General features: G+C 57.4%; 1 protein-coding gene across 6 annotated transcripts in view; it reads left to right on the top strand.

Annotated features, from left to right (window-relative positions):
• CXXC5 (CXXC finger protein 5) overlaps nucleotides 1-27150 on the top strand; it is a 35136-nt gene extending 7986 nt beyond the window's left edge. For 3 of the 6 annotated variants that reach the window (XM_070518125.1, XM_044780580.2, XM_044780581.2), the window contains exons 2-4: nucleotides 22990-23107; nucleotides 23544-24618; nucleotides 26110-27150. In XM_070518125.1, the coding sequence (XP_070374226.1) occupies nucleotides 23704-24618; nucleotides 26110-26154 (960 nt within the window). In that variant the 5' untranslated portion in view covers nucleotides 22990-23107; nucleotides 23544-23703 and the 3' untranslated portion in view covers nucleotides 26155-27150. The remainder of the gene's footprint in view (nucleotides 1-22989; nucleotides 23108-23543; nucleotides 24619-26109) is intronic. The other 3 variants (XM_070518126.1, XM_044780579.2, XM_014847194.3) reach the window with 1 other exon arrangement.
• The last annotated feature ends 798 nt before the right edge of the window (nucleotides 27151-27948 follow it).

The following is a 27948-nucleotide window of genomic DNA, read 5'->3' as shown; positions in this document are numbered from 1 at the left end:
CCACGGCAACTGGTCTGCCTGCCTGCCCCCCTCTCCCGGGTCCACCCCTTCCTGCCCCCTCCCCCGAGCTGTGCTGGCCGTGAGAGCTGGTTTTATTTATTTTTCTGTTTGTTTGGGAAGAGGGCAGTGGCAGTTCTGGGCCCTGGCTGCTGCGCTCTGCCTAGAGCAGCGGGCAGGCGGGCCATGCTGGCCTCCCAGGAATGTGGCTGGGACGCCCCGCGCTATATTTACTCCCCTCCAGCTGCCGGCCCCAGCGGGGCAGAGCCAGGCCTGCCCGGTGGCCCCAGGGGAGCCCTGTACCCACCCTCCCTTATCCAGCAGACCCCACATGGCCCTTGAGCCCACTGCTCCCTCCTTTCCCTGTGACCTCCTCTGACCTCCTCGGACTTGCTGGGCCTGCCAGCAGGAACACTCCTGTGCCATGTCAGTACAGGCATAAAGTGCGGGTGCTAGGGCCTGATTCGTGTGGGGCAGCACCTGGCAGCCCCCACACCCTTACCCAGGGGCCTAGCCTGGGCCTGTAATCTGGTGGCCAGAACTATGCAAAGCATCTTTCTGGGCCTCTCCCCACCAGGCCTGGTCCTCACTCTTGCCACAATCCCCTCAGCTCTGCTGTGATCACTGGCAGGGGTAGGGTGGGGTGGGGGCCCGAGCCAGCATAAGCAGCTGTGTTCCCTGCACCGCTGCCCCACTCCCATATAACTTGCCCCCTGCTGGGCCTCCCAGGTCCCTCACACAGACACACATACATGTGTACACCTAGGCACTTGCATATACTTACACAACACACATGAACACATGCTGGATTGTGCCTTCCTTGGAGGCAAGGCCATGCCTCCTGTCATTGATTCCGTCATTCATCAGATGCTTATGGGATTTTTTGAGCCTGCTCCTTGCCAGCCTTGCAATGGGATGTGGCAGTGATTCCTTCCCGTACCCCAGGGCCTGGCACCAGCTAAGTGTTTGAGGAGCTTTAGCTGCTGCTGTAATCAATTGCTTTCCCCCAGTTATTACTATTATAATAATAATATGTCATAACAGAGGTAATGACAATGGCTAACCCATCCTAAGCCCTCACTAGGGGCGGGTGCTGTCTTAATAGTTTTCTAGCCTTCACTTCCTTTAATCCTCACAGTAGCCCAATGCGTTAGGTGCTGCTAGCATCCCCATATACAGATGAGGAAACTGAGGCTGGAGAGTTTGTGACTTGCCTCTGACAAGTGGGATTGGGTCCTGGCAGAACCTCTCACTGGCTGTGAACACCATGAAGACAGCCAGGGCTGGTCTGCATGTGGTGTTTCCTGCACCTTCCACACTGCCTGGTACACAGCAGGGACTCCCTAAATGCTTGCTTAATACAGGCCTTGTTCTCTTTCCTTCATGAGGCCCCCATACCCCTGGCAAGAGGCCTTGCGTGTGGTGCAGAGATGCGCTGGTTGGCTAGTTGGGTGAACGAAAGAATGAATCAATGAATGACCAGATGATTGGCTGTGGGAATGAGTGTTCTCAAGGGACACTAGGATGCAGAATGTATTTGTGCTGGTGATCAGACTGTTATATGGAGATCCACTGGCCCGGTAGAGGATTCTGAGAAGTAAGGTCAGAGGCAGGGCTGAGAGATGTGGCCAGAGACCAGTAGGCTGCTGGGGCTGAGCCCTTGGGGTGGGTCATATCTTCTCTCTCGACCTCAGTTTTTCCATCTATCAAATGGGCTTGGGAGCCTTTGCCCTGGCTGGCTGCCAGCTGGCCTGGGCTGGGGCTGGCCTGGGAGCATGAGAAGTGAGGGGACTGTGGTGGGAAGGAGGAAGCAGTGGGTGGTGAAGACAGGAAGGTGAAGCGTGGAGCTTGGCTTGGAACCTGAGAAGCAAGGAGACCAGCCCTGACCTGACACCCGTCCTCCCTCTGTGCTGCAGGCTCACGAATCCTGAGCTACCTACTCTTGCTGTGGCGAGGGCTGGGCTTCCTAACATCTGCAGCCTCAGTGGCTGTGTGTGCCACAAGGAGGTGACCTGTCCTCCAGGACTAGACCAGCTCTATCCTCAAGCCAAGTTCCTGTTGACTCTCTGCCTGACCCACCTCCCCCAAAGCTAGATGGGAAATTGGTTAGCTGGGCTCATAGCAACAGGCGAGGGTGGGGTTGGCCTGGGAGTGTCAGATCTTGATGGCCTAGAATTTTTAGTCACAGATGTCTAGAATCATCGAATGCGTGGAGCAGAGGGATTCTCATCAAGATTCTTGCCGCGTTAGGATTCTAGAATCACAGAACCGTGGGTTTTTCTGCTGGAAGGCAGCGTGAATGGTCATGTTTCAATCTTGTTTGATGCTAGGGGACATTGAGGATCTGAGGGGAGGGGCTTCCCTTTGGTACCCTTGGGTGACACGAGTACATACCTGAGATAGAAACCCAGTTCTGCCTCTGGTCTACCCATCTTTGGAGATCTAGCCGACAGGGGGAGTGGGCTGTGTGGGCACAGTCAGGCAGCAAGGGGATGCGGCTGGCCTGCAGGCACAGGAGGGGTCCTCACTGCAGTGCCCGCCGCCCGCTGCCCACGCTTCCCCAGGCTCAATGTGAGGAGGAAATGCAGGCTGTTGCTTCCAGCGACAGCCGGCAGGGCCGGGCGGCTTCCCAGCTCCCCCTCTGATTCAAGACCGCCTGCAGTTCCCCCCTCCCTTGGGGCCCTCAGCAGCCCCATCTGTGCAATGGGGAGAGGAGGCTCTACCCCACAGTCTAGCGTCACAAAGACAATACAGTTGGGATTCTTTTCAAGACCACTGTTAGGCTGTGGGAGAGTTGGGAGAGTGGTCCGGAATAGCCAGCTGGGCATTTGGACCCAAAGCACTAAGAGGTTCTGCCTGGAGTCACCCTAATGCCTCCAGTAGCCTTGGAGGGCTGAATTGGTTCCTGGGGCAGAAAGTGTGGTGGGGGTTAAACAGGTAGAGAATGGACCTGCCGTCAGAGGCTCCTTCAGGAAGCGCTCTAAATGGGAGGCCTAGCTCGTTGGACTCTCTCCTGACCTCAGTGTGTACCCATCTGCAAAATGGAGGGTGTTGTTCCATGAGGTCATTCATTCAGTGTCTACTCTGTGCCTGGATATGTGCTGGATGCTGGGAATACTGGCAATGCCGAGGCAAGTGGCAGAGCGGCGGGTTGGGGAGGGGGTCTCCTTGGCTGCAGATACCGGGTGGGAGTGTGATTTGGCTGAAGGGGCGACTCTGGGAGAAGGAATGAGGTGGGGAGGAGATAAGGAGCCAGCCAGCGAGGCAGTGTCCAGCGGAAAATCCCAGCCATTCTCAGGAAGTGTTTCCTCCGCCGGTCTCCTGGGAGGGAGGCAAGGCAAGCAGGAAAGGAGGGTAGTTGGGGGCAAACAAGGCCCCCGAGCCAGTCCAAGTGGAGATGTCCCAGGTCTGGCAGCTGGGCAGCTGAGCCCCTCGCACTGCTGGAGGGCTGGAACGCACCACCCCCCGTGCTCTGAGGCTGGGTCTGTGGTGGGGGACCCAGGCTGCCAGGAGGCGCTGGGCCACAGTGCAGATTTCAAAGCCTTCCCCAGGGGCTTCGTCGTGCCCTCCGCCCTGTCCTGAGCTGCCGCCGCGGGGGTGGCAGATGCTGTTTCATCGGCTGAGGTGTGTGGGAGGCCTCCGGAAGGTCCTCCTAGGAGGTTCCGGGGGGCAGCGGGGGCGTCGGCAGCTGCCTCCCAGCCAGGGCTGGCTCACGGTGGCCTCCTGGGTCCCTCAGTCCCCCAGGCCTAGGGGCTGGTGCTTTGGAATTAAGACTGGTCCCTCCTGTCTCTGCTCCCCCCACTGCCCACCAAGCTTCTTGGCTCTGGCCCCCTCCCATCCCTGGCTGCGTCTGCAGAGCCCCCCGGGGAAGGCAGGGGAGGAGGCGCAGCGGGCTCAGAACAGCGGGTGCCCGCGCAGCCAAGTATTTGCGCGAGCTGTCAGAGACAGACAGGCATGTGGGGAATTTGGTGCGTGTGGGGCTGGGGGAAGCAGCCGGGTGGGCAGGCAGGCAGGAGGAGGGAAGCTGGGGCTGCCTCCCCCGCCTGTTGAACCCTGCAGAGACCACCATTCTCCCCAGCACAGCCCAGAAGGTGCATCCGGCACCTTCTTCCTGCCTGTACCGGTACAGTGAGGGGAGTGGGATCCTGGCTGGGGTCTGATGACGGTGCTGACATTGGGGAAGGGGGTGCCCTGTTGTGGGCCAGAGCCTAGGAGAGGCTGTCTGGTGGAGTGTGGAGCCAGGCAGGAATCCGGGTTGTGCCCGACTGTGGCCTCCAGGAAATAGCAGCTGTCATGCTCCCTCGCCACCGCCCCCCCCAGCCTGGCACAAGTTGTTTCCTGGCCAGGGTCCGGCTAGGGCAGATTGGAGGAGCCTGGTATTGCCCAGCCTGAGCAAGGAATGGACAAGATGGAGGGGGCCATGTTTATAAGCCTAAAGGTACTTGGGCTGCTGGGGAGGGCCTCCCCCCAGGCATTCTTTTGCTGAAGCAGGTTGGAGTCACTTTGAGAGGAGGACCTCAGCCCTTATCTCTTTAGACAAAGACCCCAATTTAGCCACTTTTGTGGTCTGCTCTCCAATAATGCCTCTTAGGCAGCTCAGGGCCTAGAACTAAGTAATACTTGATGTTTTGTAGCTGAAAACCCAGAGAGGGGGATACTCTCGCCCAAGGTCACACAGTGGGTTTCCCAGCCTTCTCTCTACACTCATATGGGTGGAGCCAATGGGAAGAGGTGAACATTGGGGGTTTTCTGGGGTAGAGGGGCCTATATTTAGTCAGTCCTGCAGAGCCAGGGGGCCCCTGGGAGCAGCTGTTGGTGGGGGGCAGACAGAGGCCTGGAGCCTCATTTAGTCTGGACAGAAATATCCTCCCCCCACCCACCCACCCACCCACTGGCTGGGCGGCCAGGCTTCGGGCTTGTCCCCTGAGGGGCAGCTTGCCTGGGCCTGGCGGCCGGCGGGACAGGCAAGATGACCCGATAGGCTTTTCCCAGCTCAGGTTTCGATGAAACAGGAACCGGAGCCGCAGCCTGGGCTGTGGGGGCCAGGGCAGCCGGAGCCTGGGGGGCCCGGGCTGCCTCCCCCTGCCCCGTTCCCCCCTTCTCCCTGTGATACTGCCTCCCCTTCTCAGCGGACTGGGGAAGCAGCAGGTTATTTATCAAGCCAGCCTCCCTGCGGCGTCTGCCCGCGCCTCCCCCCCACTTCTTGTGCTGGCGGCCATGAGCCCAGCAGAGCAGGGTGAGCTGGGCGGGCGGGCAGGCAGGCGGAGGGATGAGCTTGGGAGACGTGAGTCATCCCATCGCCAGCAGCCCCACGAGGCCCTGTGGCCTGGAAGGCAGAGCGCACTCACGCACTCCCCACACCCAGGGGCACACACTTGGGACAGACACAGTCATTCAGCACACATAGTTCCACACGACCTAGCACACACAACTGACACGCACGGTACAGGCTTGGTCACATACGTCGTGGACACTTCAGAAGTACATTCGCTGTTACACTCACAGCCCCAGCCTCTGGCACACACATACATACTATCATGTACATAGGCATATAGGCATATGCAGCCACACATGGGTGTGCCGTGCCCCTGGGAGGACCCCACACACCGCTCCAATGAGGCAATTGTATGTCTGCTCCATCCTGTCACAGGCTCAGGCAGTTGTCCTCAGGTCACAGCTCACACCCAGATGGTGCCATAGAATTGGGCCAGGAGCACTGACACAACAGAGCCTGGGGTGTGTACACACACACAGCGTGCTTGGAGCTCCACTCACCCAAATGCCCCCTCTTTAGGCTCACACAAAGGAGGCCTGACCCTCAGCCATGAAAAGTCAGCTGAGTTCTATAAGGTGGGTGTGGGAGGGGAGACATTTTTCCCCTTCTCCAGGCTGGCTTGGCCCTCTCTGGGGGAGGAGGCCTTGAGTATCAGCCCTCCAGGATGGGGAACTCTGGCCCAGGCAGAGCGGATTGTGGGTAGATGGGGGAGGGATACAGAGAAGCTAGGAAGAGGAAAGGCTGGAGAAGGAAAGCCATGAAAAATCAATTTTCCTAGGAGCGCCAAGTGGCCAGCTGCTCCCCCCACTCAAGGGGAGGGGTCCTTGAGAGATTGGGGGTGCCAGAGATTGGGAGATCGGAGGAGGAATGATACCCCCTTGATCTAGTGGGCTGTGCCCCAGGAGTCTGTGTGCCCATGCTCCCTGCTCACCCCAGCACCTGCTTTTCTCTGTCCTCTTGGTTCTCAAGCCCCTCGTCTCTCTTGTCTTGCAACCAGCACCCTGGCACTTAGAATTTGCACATAGCCCATGGTTCCCAGTCTGCTGGCTTGCAAAATGGGTACAGAGCTGGCCTGAGTACAGGGAGGGTCTGGGCTACCAGGTTGGAGGGATGCCCTCAGGGAGCCTCTAAGCTTCTGCTGCCCATTAGAGCTGGGGCCTGCCTTCTCTGGACTGGGCAGAACTAGGGGCATACCTATTTTTCATATACTGAAAGATACACTGTCTTTCAGATGAGAGAATTGAGTCTAACAGGGATGGCTTCATGGTTCTGGAGGGCTTTGGAGAGTCACCTAATACCCAGACTATGGATCATTCTGGGAGACAGCCCAGCAGGGGTCAAGGCACAGGTGGCTCTAAGGACTGGAGGTGGCCCCAGCTGGTTCCTAGTCCTGGTTACACAGGTCTCCTCCATAAAGGCCTGGACAGTGGTCAGGGAGAGGAGAGGGGCCCAGACATCATGAGGAAGACAAATAGTAGCCAGTCAGGAGGACTGGATGTGCCCTGAGCCATGGACTCTAGAATTGGACAGTCCTGGGCCCCAAACCTGGCTTGGTCACTACCTGCTGTGTAATCATGGACCAGTCTGCCAACCTCTCTGATCTCACTTTTGCCACCTATAAAATGAGTATGAGCCTTACTTCTGTGTCTCAAAGTTGTAGGACCTGAAGTAGATGGTGGGGTGTGGTTCTCACCATGTCACCCCTGGATCTCTGGATGAGTCCAGTTCTCCCCCTACCTGTCTGCTCCACCGAAGCTGGCATTTTTCTGGGAGTGGTACCCCACAACAAGGACTCTCTAATTAGAATGTCTTGGATTTAGCCTTCTCTAGGGCTCTTCTCAGATGGGAGTGCTGAGGTGTGAGAGTGAGGAGGCTGACCTTGGGGCCACAGGGAGGGAGAGGGATGGGAATGGGTTGGACTCAGGGTCCTTGGGTGTCAGGACATTCCTGGGGGCTTCACAGTATGGGAAGAAACAGAGGCCCGACCACAGTTGCAAGGCTTTCTCTGCCCCCAATTCTCCCACCAGACAGCATGGCCACGAGTTAGACTCAAGCAGAGACTTACAGGTGGCAAACAGGGCCTTTGCAGAGTAGTGAGGGGCTTAGCACATGCCTGTGTGGAAGGCCTGTCGGGACTGTGGGAGATCTAAGGAGTTGCTGAGACAGAGCAGGAAGGCCTGGGGGGCCAGGGAGCTGGGACAACGGTTGGCAGGAAGTATAGGTGAGTTCTTCCTGTGGCCAGAAAAGGAAGTGCAAGCCTGGCCAGCTGGGTGCTGCCCTCCTTGTAGCCTTCAGACCCCTACTGTATGCTCATCTCTCCATGTTCCTGCAGGTAAGAGGGTGGTGGGGGGCATGTTTGGGGATGTTCTTTGGGGCTGGGGAAACTGAGGCACAAGGAATTGGCTCAGACCCAAAGGCAAACAGTGGCAGAACTGGGGCTCCAACCTAGGTTACCCAACACTCCTGGCTTGAACTGTCCCTGACCCTCATTCTTATGCCACCTGATGATGACAGTAAAAATAACAACACAGCTAACATTTGTTGAGCACCTACTGCATGCTGGCCCTCCACTGGGAACTTAACATGTTTCCTCTCTAGGACCCTGTTTGGGGTGGGGCTGTCATTGTATGCATTTCACAGACCAGGGAATGGGTTCAGCAAGGTCAAACAACTTGTCTAAGGTCACCCAAGGTGGGGGCCACAGAATGGGAGAGGAGCCCTAACTCCAAAGCCCACTTTGACCCTTTCATGGCCTGAACCTGTGCCTCTGGGGGGCTCCCACCCATCCTCCATAATCACATAAAATGAGTAATATTCCTAGGTGGGCCAGCCCCCTCCCCACCTATGCTCAGCCCCATGACTGTCCTAGGGCCCTCTGCTATCTCAGGGCACTCCCCAGGTTTGGACCCCAGGGCCTTGGGACTGCTAACGCCTCAGGCCTGGTAGGGTGAGCCCTGTTGGCCTTGGCTTCTGAGGAGAAGTGATTTACTAGGAGCCAGATAGGGAGCAGGGGATGCCCCGGGGAGCAGATGGAAGCCCCTTGGGGTTACAGGGATCTCCTTGCAGACAAGTTCTGGGAAACTCAATTATTAGGCTTGTGAGAGCCACCTAGAACCCTGGTCTGGGTCACACCTCCCACACCCCATCCCCCAACTTCCCACCTTCCTGGGGGCTCCTTTCCCCTCTTTGGGGAGCCCTGCAGGAATAGTTGAGAAAGTGCCCTTGAGCTAGAGATTTCTTCCTCTTCTGTACACAGGGGCAGCCACAGTGACCCCCCCAGCCCCAAGTCAGTGTGCCAGTTAGCCAAAGAAAGCACCAGGCATAGCGTGGCCCTGGGTCAGGGCTCACTAAAGGTCACTGAGTCTGGTTTATTTTGCTGGAAGTTGGTGCTGGCCTCAGGTGGAGGGGCAGACTCTGGGCTTGGGGCCCTGTGCTGTCTGTCAGGTCACTTCCCCTTTCTAGTCTCAGTTTCTGCATCTGTGAAATGACTGAGAGTCTGCTCTGCGCGTTCTCTGAGGCAGGGGTAAGTCACAGTCAGACAGATATATCCTTATGCCCTTCGACTGGTGTTCCCAGGGCCTCTGGGCCCAGGGCTCCTGCAGCCCTCATGCTGGCCCAGAAAGTAGGAGGAGCAGGGCAGGCTCTAGAGCTGGGCCAACCTGGATTTTAGTCTCCCCTCCACCATCCACAACTTGAGTAACTGACCAGTCACTGCCCCCACTCAGCTCTGAGTCTCAGTGTCCTCATCTGTGAAATGGGTGGACCATGGTGCCTACCTCTGGGCTGCTGTGAGGATAAAACAAGATGCTGGGGACGGAGCACCTGGCACAGACTCAGCTGATGGTGGTGACAGTAGAGGCCCCCCACCAGGCTGTCCTCCTGGTCGCTGTCTCCCCAACCTTGGTTTCAGGGATTCTGGGAAGGAGACAGTGCCAGTCTGCTGGCTCAGCTGGCTTGGCCACTGACCTTCAGAGCACCCAGGCTGTCAAGGCCGCCTGGCTGACAGGCAGGCGGGCAGCAGGGAGCACCAGCTAGCTCCTTGCCTGACGCAGCCCGCCCTTGCTCCCACCCTCCTCTCCCTCTCTGCGCCTGTGTGTGAGCTAATTAATCTCAGCCCCTTTGGGAAATTAGAACGCTGCAGCCGCGGCTTCCTCAGCCTCTCGGTGCTTGTGCTGCTGCCGGGCCCTGCCAAGACCCACTGGTTTGGGAGTGTGGGGTGGGGGATGGGGGCAGCAGGATGAACTGGGCAGGCATGGGTCTCCCTGAGCCCCCCATCTCCTGACTGGGGGGCTCTGGCTTCTCAGCCCCCTCCCCTCACAGACAGCATCCATAAGGACGCCGGCCAGTTGCCCTGCAGGGGTGAAACCCAACCCTTAGCACCTCTGTGACCAGGTCTTGAGGCTGGTATGGTCACCCCTCAGCCCATATTCCATCTCATTGCAGGGTCCCCTTGCCTGCCCAGCTTGGGCTGGTGGAGACAGATGTAATTATGGAATTTTGCTTGGGAAATTAATTTGAAAAAATTAATTGGAGGTTCCGGAGGTAGCAGGCTCCACGCCCAGCCAGTCCTACTGACGTCAGTGCTGACCCGCCTGAGACGCGTAGCTTCCTGGGCAGGCTGGGGAGAAGGGACCCAGTGACCTGGCTGGGCAGCCCTGTGACAGGCAGCTGCACAGTGAGGAGGAAAGGGCAGACCAGTGTCCTGGCTCAGAGTGGGCACCTGGAAAGAGTTTGTCGACTGGACCTGCTGAGATGAACTTGGCATCCTGAGAACTCAGCCACTTGTTTGTATGTTCAGCAAGCCATTGTCAAGCTTCTCCTGTACACTGACCCTTGTCTCAGGTGCCCCCAACCAACACAGACCACTGAATGTTTTGTCCACTTCTTCCAAATCCTTTTCCTCAAGGTAAACTTGTAAACCTCTACCCAAAGGCTTTTCCTAAGGGCTCACGGAACACTGTAGATGTAGCACCTGTGGCTCAAACAGGATGTGACTTGCCCGGGTCGTTCAGCTGTATCCCCCAGCAGGATGGAGTAGGGGATGTATAAAGCTTAGGCTTCTTCCCAAGGAATGAGTCTTCCCACAGGCAGCCCCCTCTCAAGTGTGGGTGATAGGGGCCTTAAAGTTTACTCTCTGTTCCCCGAGGAGGGGGCCAGAGAACATGGCCAAGCCCTTCCACCCTGGCGCCATTGTGCCTCCTTCTCCCCTCCACTTGGACACTTGTGGTACCCTGTATGTGTATGTAGGGGCTTTCCCCACCACCCCACCCAATCCTCAGATGACCTAGCTGGGCTGAGGTGGGAAGCCCCAAGTCTCCCTGGGGTACATAGGGACCCCACTTCTGGGCCTCCTGCAGGGCCCCTGACCACAACAGCCCAACCAAGTTCTAGTGTCTGGAAGAGGGTGAGTTCAGTACAGTCTTTATACAAACAGAGGAAGGGTCAGTGCTGGGGCAAGAGGTGGACAGGTCAGGGATACTGACCTGCAGGAGGCCAGCAAGGTGAGAACCATGGAGTTTGAAGAGGTTTGGTTCTGGGTTTCCTCAAGCTGTGTGGTCTTGGGCAGATCCCTTAGCTTCTCTGAGCCTCATTTTCCTCATCTGGGAAATGGGGATGATCGTATATGTTATTCAGTGGGCTGTGGTGAGGCCCAGCAAGGTATAACCACTTGAAGTGTCTAGCCTTGGCACCAGGCTGGGTGGCAGAGCAGGGAACCGATGGGACTGTGCTGGTGCCAGGGCCTGAGAAGGCCAGCAGGTTTTGGGAGGGGAATGTGGTGCATGTGGTTGGGACAGAGGAGCTGGAGGACACAAAAGAAAACTGATATTTGTGAGGCACCCAAGAGCCAACAGCTAGCAGCTCAGAGCCCTGGGGCCTCTAGGGGGAGTCAGTCTATATAGCATCCACTCCCTGATTTGTTTAGTGCATTCCTTCACCTCCAGGATGTCCCCAGGGTCCAAGTGGGCCCTGCAGTTAATTGTGTAGCCCTCACCTCTCATAGTTGTTCAGAACAAAAGTGACTGTCATTGCCAGGCTGAGCTGAGCACTTTGCATCCCACATCACTCTAATGTGGTCTGTAGTTGTGGGTTTCTTCAAGGTCTGACCCCTAGTCCTGGGTTTAAGTGGGCCACACCCTCTCCCTGAGCATCCTGTGTGGGCTGGGTATGGGGGTCAGAAGGAAGAAGCTTCCCCTGCCCACCTCACCTCCAAGAAGCCCTCCCTGGTACCACCCCCCAGCACGTTAGGCCATTGGCTGAGCGCTTGGGGTTCTCTGCACAGACTAGTTGAACCCTTCTGTGTGTGTGTGTCCGTGTCCCCGCTAGACTGGGAGCTCCCTGAGGGTGGGATCCATGGCATCTTTCTGTATCCCATGCCCAGCACAGTTAGCACTGGGCAGGGGTCATAGGGCTCCTGTTTTCCTATTTTACAGCTGGGCCAATTAAGGCCCTTATGAGGACATTGCTCAGCCTTTTGAGGGGCAGAGCTAACCTGGCGCAGGTGGGTGTGGGGCCACAGGCGCCCTCTGGGGTCTTCCTGCAGGCCTCAGGACCTTCCCAGACTTTCTTGGGGCCTGCAGCAACTGATGATGCACCTGACTGGCAGTGCTCCCCATGTTCAGCATTGAGTCCTGTGCTCCTGAGAGCTTGGGGAGTGAGGAGTTCTAGCATGCGAGTGTCGGGGGGCAGGCCTCACTCTGTCCACACTTCAGTTTCTTCATCTGTGAAATGGGGATCCTGGTAACCTCTCCTTGGTAGTGCTTGGGGGGGTGTGAGGGGGTTAAAAGAGGTAAGGTGTGTGTTCTTACTCCATGCCTGGAACTTAGAAAGAACTCCTTAAGTGTTCACCATCTTTATTACTACTGACACCGTTATTTTGTTATCATTACATTATTATTCACGCTCCCAGGGCCACAGCAGCTGCGGTGGCTCTGGGCCTGGACACAGACCTCTGGTCTGCAGAGAAGCAGCAATTTCTCATTAGCCGGTGCCCCAAGGAGGGGGCTTAGGTTTTTATTTTTGCTGGAGGATCCCACCTGCCCAAGGCTTCCCCAGCCCCTGTCATCCACAGGGCTAGGGCTGCGGGCTCGCTCTCTAGCCTCAGGTAGGGGGCCTGGCTCCAGGCGAAAGCCTCCCCAAATTTCCCCTGCCACTCCCTCCGCCTCGCAGACCTCCGGAGCCATGAATCATTTATGAGGCAAAAATGAAACCAATTAAGGACAAACTTTGAAAGCCTCTAATTGCTGCGCCTGGTGGCACCGAGGAATGAGGAGAGGCAGGCCTGCTCGGTGCGGAATCTCCTTGGCCCGGGCCTTCCCAGGCCGCCCGTCCCGCCGCGTCTCGGGGCGCCGGGCCTCTGGGCTCCCGCCGCCTCCCGGCCGGCCGCGGACGTGCCTACGCGGCTCCGGCGGCTGCGGCTGCCGCCCGGCGCCCGCCCGGGTCCCAGGCCGACTAATTAGGCCCGGCTCCCTTCCCCGCGCCGCCCGCCCGCGCCAGGCCCGAGGTGATGGCGGCTGTTCCTGCCGTTCTGGGGCCTGTGCCCCAGAGCTGGCTGCGTTTCTCCAGGCAGGAGCCAACTCTGCTTGCCTGGCTTAACCCAGACGAGCCCAGGACGCCCTGTCCTTGCGCTAGGGGGCTGGGACTTCCCACGCACCCCCTTGGGCTTCGGGCTTGGGTAGGCTCAGGGCCGTGCTGGGTACATGGCTTGGGCGGTCCCATTCAGTCTCAGGGAGAGCTGCTCATCCCAGTGAGAGTAGAGGGAGCTGGGGGGATGACTGATGACAGAGGGAAGATGGGAGGGGGGCCACAGGGGAAGGGAGGAGGTGGTGGTGAGCTCTGAGGTGTTGCATCGCTGCAGCAGAATGCAACTCTTTCTCGTAGCTTTGCTGCAGACAGTGACCTTATGCAGATTCCTTAGCCTCAGTTTCCCCATTTGTAAACTATCAGGACTGGCCGTTTTTCTCCTGGATTTGTGATTTGGGAAGCTGGGCTTTATATGCTCCTAATTCTCTCTCTTGGGCACGGCTGAGGGGATGGAGGTCAGAGTCTGCAGTGTGGACCCAGCAGGGCCCGTCTCACTGCTACCAGCCCTGGGCACTAGTGACCAGCCTGCTCGCAGTGCTGAGGGCCAGACAGGCCCTGGGCACTCAGGCACATTGTTTGCTGAAACTGAATTTCTGTGCTTGTGTTTTTCCATAATTATATTAGCAGGTGGGATTTTTCCTCGGGGAAGCGGTGGGAGGGGGTGCACCGTGGCAGTGTCCCCGCCCGCTCTGAGCGTGAGCTCACACTCAGCTCTGCCCGCCCGCCTGCCGCAATGATTTTTTAATTATGCAGCCAGTGTTCAGAATTGCTAATCCGCCTCCAGCCTAGCATCCCCTCCTGCAGCTCACACCCCAGCCCCTCACTGGGGTTCCCAGAGTGGTGGTGCCCAGCCCCAAGCCCATCACTGATGCCCAGGGCCACCATCACAGTGAGAGAGAGGGTAGGCCAGGAAAGGCGGCAGGGACACCTCTCTTCCATCTGCAAGCGACGGAACTTGGTTGGGGAGGCTGTGGCTCTCTTTGTCCCCCAAGCCCCTGGCCCCACCATGGCTTGCACCTGCCAGGACAGCTGTGGCTCTGGAAGTGGGCAGGGGAGTGATCAGTGCCCACCCCTGAGTGATGTGGCTGCACCCATTTCAGGGACATTGGTCCTATGTCTCCAGCCTTGTGTGACCCCAAGGACACATGTATACAAGTATGATCTTTGTCTGTGTCAGGCCCACAGTCACACTTTGCTTCCCTTCCCCACACACACACAGCCTCACGGCTATACAAGGGCAATAGCACGCCCTGTGTGTTTCTTACACACACAACCACACCTGAAGGCCAGGGCACCCTTGGGAGGTCCTGTTGCTGCCCCCCACGCCCTGCCCCTACTCCATCCCCTCCCACCCCACGCCCACTGGAACACGCTCTGAGATCTCCCTGCTCCCACCTGGTGGGGTGGCTGCCTGTGGCTGGGGCCTGCCTGAACCTCCATCGACCCGGCCTGGGGGAGGTGGAGGCGGCAGGGGGCAGGGGGAGTGTTCTGCAGCACTGTGGCGGCGTCTCCTCTCCAGGCGCCCAGCTGTGGCATCTGTCAAGGTCAGATAGCGACTCCGGAACCAGCCGGCTCGGCCCCATGGCCCCTCTCGCCTCATTATTTTTGTGTTCCGGGGCTGCGGCGACACCTCCCTCCCTCCTCCTCAGCCTCCCGCCTCTTGCCTGCCTCCCCCATGCCTCTGCAGGGAGGGCCTGCGGTCTGGGGGCTTTTGTTTTCCAGTTTTTTCCACACTCAGGCCAGGCAAGCGGGTAGACGCTGGCCATAGCTGTTGGGTCTTAAACAGCGGACAAGGCAGGCAGGTGCTTCTCTCGTGGCTGGTACAGCTTCTTAGCTACTGGAACCCTGGGTTGGTTTCTCAGGGGGACAAACTGAACCTGAGTGGGGCCCAGCCCCCACCACAGCCTAAGCGCATCTGTGGGTAGCTTCCTGTTTCCATAGGGGCCCTCGTACCTGGCATCCGTTCCTGTCTGTACTGTCCCCATCCCAGGTGGACCCCAGACTCACATCCCAGAACCCCTCAGAGACCCTGATACAACTCAGTGCATGCATACGTGTGCACACACACATGCAGGTGTACATATGGCAAAGATGTGTTGACACTCAGAGGTCTGAAGAACCCACAAATATCCAGCCACTGTATAAACCAATATACTTTTACACACATACACACTTGGGCATACGTGTACATCTACAGACGTAGATAGCACACACTCCACTTGTACACACAGGGAGGTCACACCAAGACCTCCACCTATGGTGGTATATAAGCCCTTTGTATACATCAGTGCTTAAACCCACAGAAAGTGACGTCTGAGACTGTAGATACACACCTGGGCACTCCCCCAGCCCCCTGGACACACACTCACTCATGCACACAGCATGACACGTGTCTGGCACACCTCGCAGGTGGACACATGCACATATCCTTATCCATTGTGCTGCTGCTCACGATGCACACTCCAACCTGAGCTCCCTGCCTGGGACCCAGTACTCCTTGAGCACAGTTACACCACCCAAGGGACTGTGGTCCCCTGAAATGCTGAAGTGAGCTTGAGGCCTCCCCCTCAGTGCACCCTGTGTGTCCAAGGAGCCCCTGGAGAGTGAGAAATGCTAGTTGACAGATGGACTGCCCTACCTGCCTGGCCACCCTCTTTATGTTCACCACCCTGGGCCCAAGAGCACTGAGATGGAATGGGAGGGGGGGTTCCGGGTGGATCATGGTGGGCTTGGTGACTCCTGGTGGAGAGGGCAGGCTCATGGGGCTGGCCTCGCAGGCTCTGTCTCTGGGTCCCTCTGTTCACCTCCAGCCCCTGATTAGGTATGTAAGTGTTGGGGGAATGAGATGTGGGCAGACTCCAGGCCCCTCAGGGTCTCTGGGGTAGCCCTGGCCATCCACTGACTTCCTCCTCCAGCTGTGGACTGCTGTGACCGCCCCTGAGAGGGGGAGGTAGCTGGAGGTTTAGCAGTGGCAGGGCCCCCACCCCCCAGGAAACTCAAAACCCTGGGCCAGCCGCGGGTGGCGGGTTGGGGCAGGCACAAAGAGGGCCTCTGTGCGGCCCGGCTGGGCTGCCCACAGGATTCTGGGGGAGGAGGCAGGAGCCGGTTTCCGTCCCATTCTGCTTCCTGCGGAGGCCGCCGGAATGCCCGGAGCTCTGGCCCAGCCTGGCCCGTCCGGCCCACCCGCAGCCCCTTCCCCTGTCTTTTCCTGGGCCTTAGGGTACAGCTGCAGACTTCTCAGCAACGGAGTCCTAATGGGTTTTGCTCAGAGCCTGAGCCACCCCCGAGACCCATGGGAAACCTCAGGGTTTCCTCCCACTATGTGCCTCAGAGCCCTTGGCCAATGTTGGAGAGCCAGGCCCTGGCATCACACAGACCTGGTTTCAAATCCTGGCTCTGCCACTTACTGACCTTGTGACTGTATCTCCCTCAGCCTCAGTTGCCTCATCTAAAGGTGGGGATGATAGTAGTTAAGAGTACTAGAGAGAATTCGATGAGAAAATGTGTATAAAATGCTTATTAGCACAATGCCTGGCAGACAGTGAGTGCTCATTATTAGGGCCTGCTATTATATCTGCTAGGGAGGTAGAGGCGGGAGGGGCTAGATGCTCCTCGCTCCAATAAACCTCACATCGTCTGGGGCTTGGTCTCAAGCCTGTGACTTGCTCAGAACCCTTCTCTCCAGACTTTGGTTTCCCTATCTGCAAATCACATCACAGGCTGATTCAGGCCCTCTGGGGCCCTCCTCCTGGGATTTGGAGGGTGGGAGGGGGTCACTGTCTGGAGTCTTTTTTCTCTGTCTCTTCACCTCCTTCCCCATAGCCCCTCTGGGATTGTGACTCCTGCAGTTTGGAGTGAGGAGCAAAAACCATTTTACAGATGGGAAACTGAGACTCAGTGTCGAGGGAAAGGGCTTGGTCAAAGTCGACAGTCATGGGGCTGGCCCCGTGGCCGAGTGGTTAAGTTCGCACGCTCTGCTGCAGGTGGCCCAGTGTTTCGTTGGTTCGAATCCTGGGTGCAGACATGGCATTGCTCATCAAACCACGCTGAGGCAGCGTCCCACATGCCACAACTAGAAGGACCCACAACGAAGAATATACAACTATGTACCGGGGGGCTTTGGGGAGAAAAAGGAAAAAATAAAATCTTAAAAAAAAAAAAAAAAGTCAACAGTCAGGTAGGAACAGGATGGAGCCACAAACCTAAACCTTAGGACTCTAGTACCCCAGCCAGTCCTGTTGACAAACACCCCACCCCCACCCCCCCATGCCTTGGCCCAAATATCTCTGAGCTAGCCTTCCCCAGCTTGCTCCGTGGTGAGGCCTACCAGGAGGGAGGTCCTAACTGAGTGTGTGGGCCGTGATCCCAGACTGGTGTCAGCTCAGACATCACCACTTTGGGAAACATTAGTCTAAGATCGAAGGAGTCCCAAATGGGGAGAGCAGCACTTTCTCTACATCACAACTGCTTATCAAATTGCCTGGTCTAAATGGGGCAATAATAGTACTTTCTTCAGAAGACAGGTATGAGGATTCATTGAGACAAGGCATGTACAGTGTCTGGCACACAGGAAGGCCTCCATACATGTTAGCAGTTATCCTCGTGGTCCCCTGCTACAGATGGGGAAACTGGCTCAGAGGCCATGTGCCAAGATCATCCAGGGCCCTCCTGATCCTTTGACTCTTCCAGGGAAGAGACCTGGCCTGAAGGAGGTGCCTGTTGAGGAAGGCCTTGTCTTTATCAGGGGTTCTACAACTCCCTCCTTAGAGCCCCAGGTCAGGGCATACCTCCTGCCTGGGGCCTCGATGTGTCTGTCCATGAAATGAGCTGATCCCCTTTTCCAGCTACTTTTGGAAGCTCTGTAAGGGAGAACAGAGACCATATGCTCCTGGGGTTTTCTCAGCAGCATGTTTCAGTCCGCAGGCAAAGGGGTTGTGCCTGCCCTAGGAGGAGGGGCGTAAGAGGGTCAGGGGCTATGGAGTCAGGGAAATATGCAGGGGATTGCAGCCCCCCGTTCTGTCCTTGACAGTTGGTCTTGGGGTGTTAGTCTTGGGAAGACTCTAATAGTATTGAGGGCATGTCCACCCCAGGCCATCTGCTGGGTGCTAGCAGTGGTCAATGTGTCCTTGTATGTGTGTCCATCCATAGCTGGATATGTGCCCTGTGCTCTCCGGCTGGGTCTGCGTTTCTCCCAGCCTCCAAGACCACTGTCCCCATGTGTGTCTCCTTAGGCCTGAGTGGGGCTTTTTTTCCCTATGGAAACTCCCCAGGCTGAATCATGGAAATCAGAGATGGAAACCCCCCCACACACACCCTCTTGCTCAGCTTAGTTCAACCACCGTAGCCTGTGGTTTGTTCTCTGCGCCACCACTGACCTGCCTACCATCTGTCTATCTCACCTCCGTTGGAGGCCAAGGAGACCAGCCCACCAAGGTGGGTGGAGGAATGTGAAGGGGTGTAGCGGGGATGTCAGAAGTGTGGGGAAGGGTATGCTGAGCCAGGGTGTTCAAGTCTGCAAAGCTGGCTTGCCCAGACCATGGCGGGCTCTGCTGGGCCAGTGTCTTGGGAAGGTCCCGCTGAAATGCAGCCTCCTCCAGGAGGCCTTCCCTCAGCAGGCGGGACGGCTGGGAGGCTGTTGCAGCCAGCAGGGGGAGTAGGGGAGGGATGGCGCCTGCTCAAACTCTGCCCATGGTATTGGTGATGGTTGCACAACTCAGTAAGTTTACTAAAAATTATTGAATTATACACTTATAAATGGGTGAATTTTATAGTATGTAAACTATAACTCAGTAAAGCTGTTAAAAAAAAATCCTGCACTTGGCCTCAAGACCCTGTCCAGTTGGGACCCTGCCACCTTCGTAGCCACACCTCGCACCCACTTCCCTTTTTCTTAGGAACCCTTTCAGGCTTGTGTCCCCTTTGGTAACCTCTCCTTAACTCACAGGCTAGCAGTCCCCTCCTCCTGGAAGACCCCCGAAGCCCTACTTGGTCCCCTTCCCACTCTCACTCACACTGGTTCTTGTAACCCTCAGTCTAGCTCCTGTGCACTCCTCCAGGGCAGTGCTGGGTCTATATCCTGCACCATCTCCCCAGTGCCACAGGGCATGGGGCTGCTGAAGGGTAGGCAGTAGGGGGATGTGTCCAACCACACATCTAGAACATTTCACTGTGGGCCACCTGTGTGCATGTCTACATGCAGACAGGACCATCCCTCCTGACAGTGCCCACCCCACCCCCAAGGCCATGTGGCCTGAAGGGCTCAGGACAGCCTGCTGGGGATGAATCCTGACTCCCTTGGGGCTAAAGGTGGAGTGAGGGCACTGCCATCACCTCTGGTGACCTCACTACCAGCTGGCATTATGATATCACTGGCCCAGCATTCCGAGCTCCTGCCTGGGCATCTCCAAGCCCCCCCCCCCCAGGTGGGGGTGCTCCTCTGGAGTCTGTGACAGCTCTCCCCACTGACCACGTAAAGGTGACAGGCATGGTAACAACTGGGGGGTGGAGGCAGCCTCGGGGTAGCTAGGTCACCTTGCCCTGGACTACTCTCTCGGGTAAAACAAAGGCAGTCACAGAGCAGGGTGATTAACACTTGGGCTCTGGGTTCAAATTCTACCCCTACTGGGCACCAGCTGTTTGACCTTGACCTGAACCTGTTTGACCACAGCTTGCCTCTCTGAGCTACAATTTCCTCATCTCTGAAATTGGTTAATATTTCCTATCTCCCTGGGTTCTCAGGAGGAGTCAAGGAGGGAGAGAAGCCAAGAGCCTGGGACACAGTGGGTGCTCAGTGAATGCTGGCTGGTAGGGTTAGTCAGTTTAGGGAGCCTGAGTGTCACTTGGTGGTGGGAGCTGGTTAGAGAGAGGTGGGGTCTGCACCTTCTGGGGCAAGACAAGGCCTGGGGGTAGAGCAGGGGCTGGCCCCACTGTCAGGAGAGTAGTCTCAACTTTGAGGCTCCCTCTCTTCCTAGCTCAGCCAAAGCTCGAGCCCACAGGAGATTGGGCCCCACAGCCAGTCCCTGAGGCCAAGACCCAATGACCCCTGGCCCTGCTCCCTATCTCCTCTTCCCAGGCCTTGGGCTGGAGTGGGCTGGGGCCTTGGGTAAGGTGGGTCTCCTCTGGTCTCTCCCACCTCTGCTTCCCTCTCCTGTGGGCATGTCCACTGCCTTCTCTTGGTCTCCAGGTCCCTGAGTCTGGGACTCTCCTCAGGGCTCTGTCTCCTTGTCCCTCAGACCCTTAAGTCTCTGAGTTGGGCTCGGCACCCTGGGTCTCTCTGAGCCTCGCCATCCCAGTCTCTGCTCCACATGACACTCTGTCCTCTGACCTTGACCCTTTGCCCTGTCCTCTCCGAGTCCCCTTTTCTCTGACCCACCCCTCAAGTCCTCTGTCTCATGATCCTCTATCCTCACCACCTGTCTCTGTTCTTCTGCCCCTGTGTCCCCTGCTGCCCCCCAGCTCTCCATGACTGGTTTCTCCCTCAGCCCCCGCCCCCTGGGCTCTGTCCCCGCCCGTCAGCCCCTGGTCCCAGCTCCCGGCCGGCCCGGCTCCTGCATGGACAAAGGGGTCCTTTGTGGGCTGACCGCGGCTGGCGGGGCGGCGGGGCGCTGGCTCCGCATTGCTGATGAAACGGAGCCCTTTGTTGTCCCTCCTCAGGCGCAGTATTTCTTTTTGGGGGCTGGATACGTTCCTGGCAGGGCTGATGATGGATGCGCCCGCCGCCGTCCGCCTGCCCGCCAGCTTTCCCTCCTGCTCATTCCCGCTCCGCTTCAACGCAGCCCCAGCTCCTCCCCTGCTGCCTGGGCACTGCCAGGCCCTTTCTGGCCTAAGAGGGGGTTGATGTGTGCCCTGCAATAGAAGACTGCGACTGGGAGAAGGTCTTTTCTTATGTCCTTCTCTTCCATGGGTAGAGCAAACGGGCCCTGTGATCAGGGCTCCACTGGGACCAGGGCATCAGCTTTTCCCAGGGTCTGAAGGAAAAGATGAGGCGGGTACAGGAGCAGATTTGGAACAAGCTTGGGGACCAGGCCTTGGGGACTAGATCTTGGTATCTGCCCACTCTAGGGTTTTGGGACAGTTACCCCATGTGCCAGTCCCCCTGGCATACCCCCACCTTCAGTTTCTGTGGCTGACAAACCACGGTGTTCTGCCTGCAGCACCTGTTCGATGACATATCACGTCCTCTGGTCGCGAGCTCAGCATATCCCAGGAACTGGGGGGCTGGGGGAGGGTAGTCCCTGAGGAAGGACAGAAAAATGGAAGGTCAGAGAGATTCAATGAGGGGGCCAGAGATGAACAGAACATGAGGTTTGGTCCCCACCACGAGAGACTGAGGATGAAGACAAAAGCGGAGAGACTCAGCCAGAGTGGAGCACCAGCCCTGAACGCAGGCCGGGCTGTGTCGGAGGGAGCTGACTTCTAATTGACCTGCCCTCCCCGCACACAGAGGCAGATCCTGGAGCTGGGAGGAGGGAGGGAGTAGAGCAAGAGCAGCGTTAATGCAGCTATCGATTTCTGCCACCAGCCAGCAGGCCGCAGAGGCAGAGGACGCACACAGGGGCTAGGGCGCAGATTGCTCCCCTCCCCAGCTCCAACCCGTGGGCGCCTGCCTTCTCCTGTCTTCTCCCTTCACCCCATGTCGGGCTGCTGGGGCTGTGGTCCAGGGCAGGGTAGTTGAGCTCACTCTGGGCAAGTTGACTTGGGGTGATAGTCTTAGGCGGTGATCTCCCTGGCCCTAGTCCCTAACACCTAGCCAGGGTCACTGATGCCTGGAGGGGTACCAGTCTCTGAGGAGTGGAGCCGAAGAGCCAGCCTGGGCTTGCCCCTTAGGAGGTAGGGCAGAGTATAGCTATCTTTGGGCATACATGACCCCCTTCCTCTGTGACACCCTCTAGCCCAGCCTGTTCACCCTGCCAGGACCTCCTGGGTTTGTCCTGGTGGACTCTGCCAGCTTGCCCAGCTCTTCCTCACCACCTGTCTACCTTGACTAGGAAGGACCCTGAGTGGGCCAGTGCCCACTGGGAAGGGGCAGTGTCTGGCTGTCTGCTGATGCCTGCCATTCGCCTCACCCTGAAGACAGAATGTTTCCTTTCTCTGTGGTCCCTCCTCATTGTGGTCACTCCTTAGCAGTCCTGGGGCAGGGGGCCATATCTGCTGGGGGCCTCAATTTCCCCCTCTGTAAGTGCAGAGGGTTGGACTGGATGACCTCTCAGGATAGGCTGAGTCCTGTGACTGGGGGATGGTGGGGTTGCCTGGGGACAAAGATGCAGTGTGTGCCGCCCCCAAGGCCAGGGCAGGACAAGCCAAGCCAGATGTGCGCTTCCCCCTTGAGCCGCCAGCTGCTTGGGCTGGGCCCTCTCCTCCCACCCCTCTCCTGGGGGTTGCTGGGCCACGGCAGGCCGACAGGCAAGGGATGCTGGAGAGCCAAGCTGATGAGGAAACTGCCACTCCGCTCCATCTGGACCAGTTCCTTCCAGAGCTCCTGGCCAAGGAGCCTGGCTGCTCACGTGTCGTAGTCTTGGGGCCTGAGCAGAGCAGGCTCTGTCCTGGAGAGGGACACCTTGGAAATGTGGATGTGGCTGAAGAACAGGCTCCGTTTCTGAGGGGTCACACCTACTCTCATTCCCAGCTTGCACCAGCCAGAGGCCCCTCCTGCCCACAGCCTATCCCAGCTCTCGAGGCCCTCACTGGGACCTCCACCCAGGCCCATTTGGGAGCCAGGCCAGAGCAGACAAGAGTGGGTCCTGAGGTGATGATGACCATGGTTTGAGAGTGGGGAGGAAGTGCGTGCTGATGTGTTCACAGCATGTCCCCTGACTCTTGCAGGAGAAGGCTTGCCCTGGCACAGCGCTGCCTGCCCTCTAGCAGGAGGATGCATGCTCCTTTTTTTTTTTTTTTCTCCCCAAATCCCCCCAGTAGATAGTTATATACTTTCTAGTTGTGGCGTGTGGGATGGCCTGATGAGTGGTGCCATGTCCGCACCCAGGATCCGAACTGGTGAGACCCTGGGCTGCCGAAGCAGAGTGCGTGAACTTAACCACTCGGCCACGGGGCCTCCCCCATGCTCCTGGAAATAAGGGTTCTGTGCTCTATTTGGCAAACTCTATTAAACAAAGTCAAACAGTTTCTTTTGCCTGCAGGACTTGCCAGAGCCTTGAGATTAGGAATCTCCAAATAAAGATCCAGCGGCAGCTTCCCAGACGTTTTGGTCTACACCTTCAAGCTTTCAGAGGCTGTTCTGACCCCTCTTCTCTGTAGGTGGGTTAGGGAAGGGAGATTAGGAAGTGGAAGATGACTCTATAACACTCGGAGGTTAATAAACATCTCCAGCTTTTTCCTTCCCCCAGCCCAGGAAGGACTGCCTGCCTCCACGAGGTCTCCCAGACCCTAGCAGGGCAGATCTGGGCTGTGGAGACCTTGGTGGCTGTGTATCCATGGACTAGTCGGTTCTTCTCCTAAACCTTGTGTTCTTCATCTATAAAATAGGGCGTTACTAGCCACTACTTCATAGGGTTCTTGTGAGTCTTAACTGAAATAGTACAAATAAAAAGTTCCTAAGCAGGGTGGGCCCAGCTCTTAATAAATAACCTAGTCAGGCTTGTAGTTGCTCCAATGGTGGTGCAGTTAGTGGTGGTGACATTGGAGAAGGAGATGTTGACTTCTGCCCTGATCCTGTACTCTCTTGTCTCGACAGAGTGAAGATAGTTTCACGTGGACACCTGACCATGTGCCTGCCCTGAGCTGCGAGGCCCACCAGGCATCTTTGTTGTGGGCAGCAGGGCCCAGCGTTCATCTGTGGACACCCCACGGTTGGCAGGTTCTCCCAGCAGTGGGGTCTGGGCCTCGACCCCACCATGTCGAGCCTCGGCAGTGGCCCGCAGGACACCGGCGGCAGTAGCAGCAGCAATGCCAATGGCAGCAGTGGCAGTGGCCCAAAGGCGGGAGCAGCTGACAAGAGTGCAGCGGTGGCCGCAACTACGCCAGCTTCAGTGGCGGATGACGCACCGCCCCCCGAGCGTCGGAACAAGAGCGGCATTATCAGTGAACCCCTCAATAAGAGCCTGCGTCGCTCCCGCCCTCTCTCCCACTACTCTTCCTTTGGGGGCAGTGGGGGCAGTGGCGGTGGCACCATGATGGGCGGGGAGTCTGCTGAAAAGGCTGCTGCAGCCGCAGCTGCTGCCTCCCTGTTGGCCAATGGGCACGACCTGGCGGCAGCCATGGCTGTGGACAAAAGCAACCCTACCTCAAAGCACAAAAGTGGTGCTGTGGCCAGCCTGCTGAGCAAGGCGGAGCGGGCCACGGAGCTGGCAGCCGAGGGACAGCTGACGCTGCAGCAGTTTGCGCAGTCCACGGAGATGCTGAAGCGCGTGGTGCAGGAGCACCTGCCGCTGATGAGTGAGGCGGCCGCTGGCCTGCCCGACATGGAGGCTGTGGCGGGCGCTGAAGCCCTCAATGGCCAGTCCGACTTCCCCTACCTGGGCGCCTTCCCCATCAACCCAGGCCTCTTCATCATGACCCCGGCAGGCGTGTTCCTGGCCGAGAGTGCGCTGCACATGGCCGGCCTGGCCGAGTACCCCATGCAGGGAGAGCTGGCCTCCGCCATCAGCTCGGGCAAGAAGAAGCGGAAACGCTGCGGCATGTGTGCGCCCTGCCGGCGGCGCATCAACTGCGAGCAGTGCAGCAGTTGTAGGAACCGAAAGACTGGCCATCAGATTTGCAAATTCAGAAAATGTGAGGAACTCAAAAAGAAGCCTTCCGCTGCTCTGGAGGTAACGGCGCCTTAGAGGGAGGTGTGTGGGCTCTTGCTTCTGTCTGGCAGTCCAAACCCACCCCCACCCCAACCCCGCCTTTTCTGCCTGGGCGAGTGTCCGGGGATGCCCAGCCAACCCTGGGCTCCAGGGTTCCACGCCAGGCTCCGAGAACACCAGTTCACTGCCCCAAAAGTCAGAGCCACATCCTGCCATCCCATGAGGTTGTAGTTTGCAAGGCAGGCATAAAATTCCAGGCAAGGGCCTACGATTCCCAGCCAGGCCCTGGCTCCTACACTCCCTTCTGGAGTTCTGGGTCAAGTACTGAGATTCCCATACAGGTCCTAAAGCTTCCAGTCTGTGAACTAAGATTCTGCGACTCTCCCCTGCCCCATTTTAGGGGTTCCATCCCATGGACTCTGGCTTTGAGGACCAGCCCCTCACTTGCCCCTTCAGGGCCCAGCCTTTTTCCCCAAGACCACCCAAGGATAGGGCTGCTCCAGTGCTGATCACCCTGCTCTGAGGCCTGGAAGAACCCTGGGTCTAGGCACCTTGTTGACAGATTTGGGGTGCCTTGGCGCCCCAAGGTCAGTCGGGCTGCACTGCTAATGGCCAGGGGTCCTCTGGGCCTAGGGTTAGGAGGTGGCTGTGAACCTAGGGAATGGGCAAGGCCTGTCCACTATGAGATTGGCTTAGAGAAGGCAGAGGGGTTCCCATGTTGCTTTCTCTCTACCCTTGTGGCAGGGCCTGTCCCTGTGCCCCCAGCCATGGCAGCCTAACTGTGGTGCCAAGCCTGAGTACAAAAGCATCTTTTCAGCCTGCTGTCCCTGCCCTTTCCCCGCCCCTCTACGAGTGGGCTTGGCACAAATGTCCAGAATGGTTGGAAAACAATAATGGCATCCCAACCATGGCTACCCGCCCGAGCCCCGAACCTCATATATCTGCTCTCCTGCCCAGAGAACACACCTATGTGCACACAAAGGCGCCCACTCTCATCTGGTGTAGACATACACACACACACTCACCCCTGTTCAGTGTACATAGTCTTATTATAGACGCAGTGTCTTAATAAACACAGCAAGTATCCTTCCTCCCCACACAGCTCCAAACAGCTGTACACTGTAGCATAGCTCAAGGCATACATCCATATATGCATCTAGTGCACACGCTTACACGCTCATTCGACAGAAATGTGCATACAGCTCCCAGATGCATCACAGCCACCTGGTGCGTGTGGCCCTTGGACCAGGGGAAGGGGTCTTCCTGTCTGGAAGGAGGGTTCCTGGGCACAGTGGCTCAGGAGGCCTCAGGGTGCTCCCAGCCTTTCAGCGGCCCAGCAGGTCAAGGCTCCTTCTCTGGCCTGGCCAGGATGGCAGGAACTCCACGGGGTGGCTGCCTTTACTCCATGCCCATCCCTCCGCCACGAGGCCATCCACGGGGGACGTCTTTGCACCAGGCCCAGCCGGACCCTGACTGAACTCTCTCCTTGTTTTTGTCTCCCGCCCCCGCCAGAAGGTGATGCTTCCGACGGGAGCCGCCTTCCGGTGGTTTCAGTGACGGCGGCGGGAACCCAAAGCTGCCCTCTCCGTGCAATGTCACTGCTCGTGTGGTCTCCGGCAAGGGATTCGGGCGAAGACAAACGGATGCACCCGTCTTTAGAACCAAAAATATTCTCTCACAGATTTCATTCCTGTTTTTATATATATTTTTGTTGTTGTCGTTTTAACATCTCCACGTCCCTAGTATAAAAAGAAAAAGAAAAGAAAAAAAAAATTTAACTGCTTTTTCGGAAGAACAACGACAAAAAAGAGGTAAAGACGAATCTATAAAGTACCGAGACTTCCTGGGCAAAGAATGGACAATCAGTTTCCTTCCTGTGTCGATGTCGATGTTGTCTGTGCAGGAGATGCAGTTTTTGTGTAGAGAATGTAAATTTTCTGTAACCTTTTGAAATCTAGTTACTAATAAGCACTACTGTAATTTAGCACAGTTTAACTCCACCCTCATTTAAACTTCCTTTGATTCTTTCCGACCATGAAATAGTGCATAGTTTGCCTGGAGAATCCACTCATGTTTATAAAGAGAATGTTGACGGCGCCGTGTCAAAGCCCCTCTGTATCCGTCCACGCGGGCAGAGCCACCGCGAGGAGGTCACAGAGAGGGAGGGAGCAGCCCACCCACCCCCATGCCCAGGCCAGCCATGCTGCACCCATGGTCCCCAAAATGGGACCCCCACCCCAACAGTGATGATTTTGCAAAAATGAGAGCTCTGTTTATCCATTGAGATCTGGGGAGCCCATGTCTCGATATTTCCGATCCTGGCTATTTCCCTTAGAGAAAATAAGTCCTTTTTTTTCTGGCCTTGCTGATGGTGACAGAAGAAAGGGCTTCTTTGCGTGGCCCCCTGCCAGTGGGGGTGGGTGCCCAGGGGGCCCCCTGTGGCCTGGGCCCCCTTGCCCATGGCCAGCTTCCTGCTGATGAACATGCTGTTTGTATTGTTTTAGGAAACCAGGCTGTTTTGTGAATAAAACTAATGCATGTTTGTGTCACGAAGCACCGCTGGCTTCTTGCTCTCCGGTTTTGGGGGCTGGCTTGGGGGCTGTTGCTGGGCAGGGATTGTCTGGGACCACCGTGGGCAGAAGCGGGGCAGACAGGAGCAGCCAGTCTGGCTGACAGGACGGAAATGATCTTAATCTGGAAGTGGCTGGTACTGGAGCACCTCGCCTGCCTGATTGTACCCCCCACCTCAGAATCTGGACCTCCGCTCACCTGGGGCCACCCTCCCTTCACCTAAAGCCATCAGGACCTGATCAGCGCAAAACAGCCAGCAGTACGAGGGGTGGGCCTGAGCGGCCCCTTCTGGTTCTTCTTTCTTTCTTCTTACTTGCAGGAATCTAGTGATTCCCCAGGGAGCAGTTTTAGCCCAGGTTTGTGGGGACCTGGCTGTGCCCAGCACACAGACAGAGATCCCTCCCGCCCCCACATACCCCTCTCCAGGCCTGAGGGCTGCTGGACTGAGGCCTGGTGGTGTCTCTGGCTTCGGCTCTTGTGTGACTCTCCCCACCCCTGGAAAGTTTGTTGGCAAGTGTTGTCTGGGACCTCAGAGGCCAGATGTCTGGGGAAATTACCACACAGCCACATGGTTTAGGCCAGGGCAGCCTGAACAGGAAGGGGTGGCAGCTGCACGCCCCACCCCCCTGCACATTACAGAGGCCGGCCTGCAGGATGAGGCCTGTCATCCACTCCACGGGAGGCATTCTTCCCACCCAGCTGCTTTGCGCCTGGCTGCGATGGAGGCTAGAGTGGAGGAAGGACTTCCTGATGATGCTGGGGCCTGGCTTCAGGTGGATG

The sequence above is a fragment of the Equus asinus genome, chromosome 9, assembly GCF_041296235.1.
Source record: "Equus asinus isolate D_3611 breed Donkey chromosome 9, EquAss-T2T_v2, whole genome shotgun sequence".
In the NCBI taxonomy this organism is placed as follows: domain Eukaryota; kingdom Metazoa; phylum Chordata; class Mammalia; order Perissodactyla; family Equidae; genus Equus; species Equus asinus.
The sequence above is the reverse complement of the archived record's forward strand: the minus strand, read 5'-3'. Positions and strand labels throughout refer to the sequence as shown.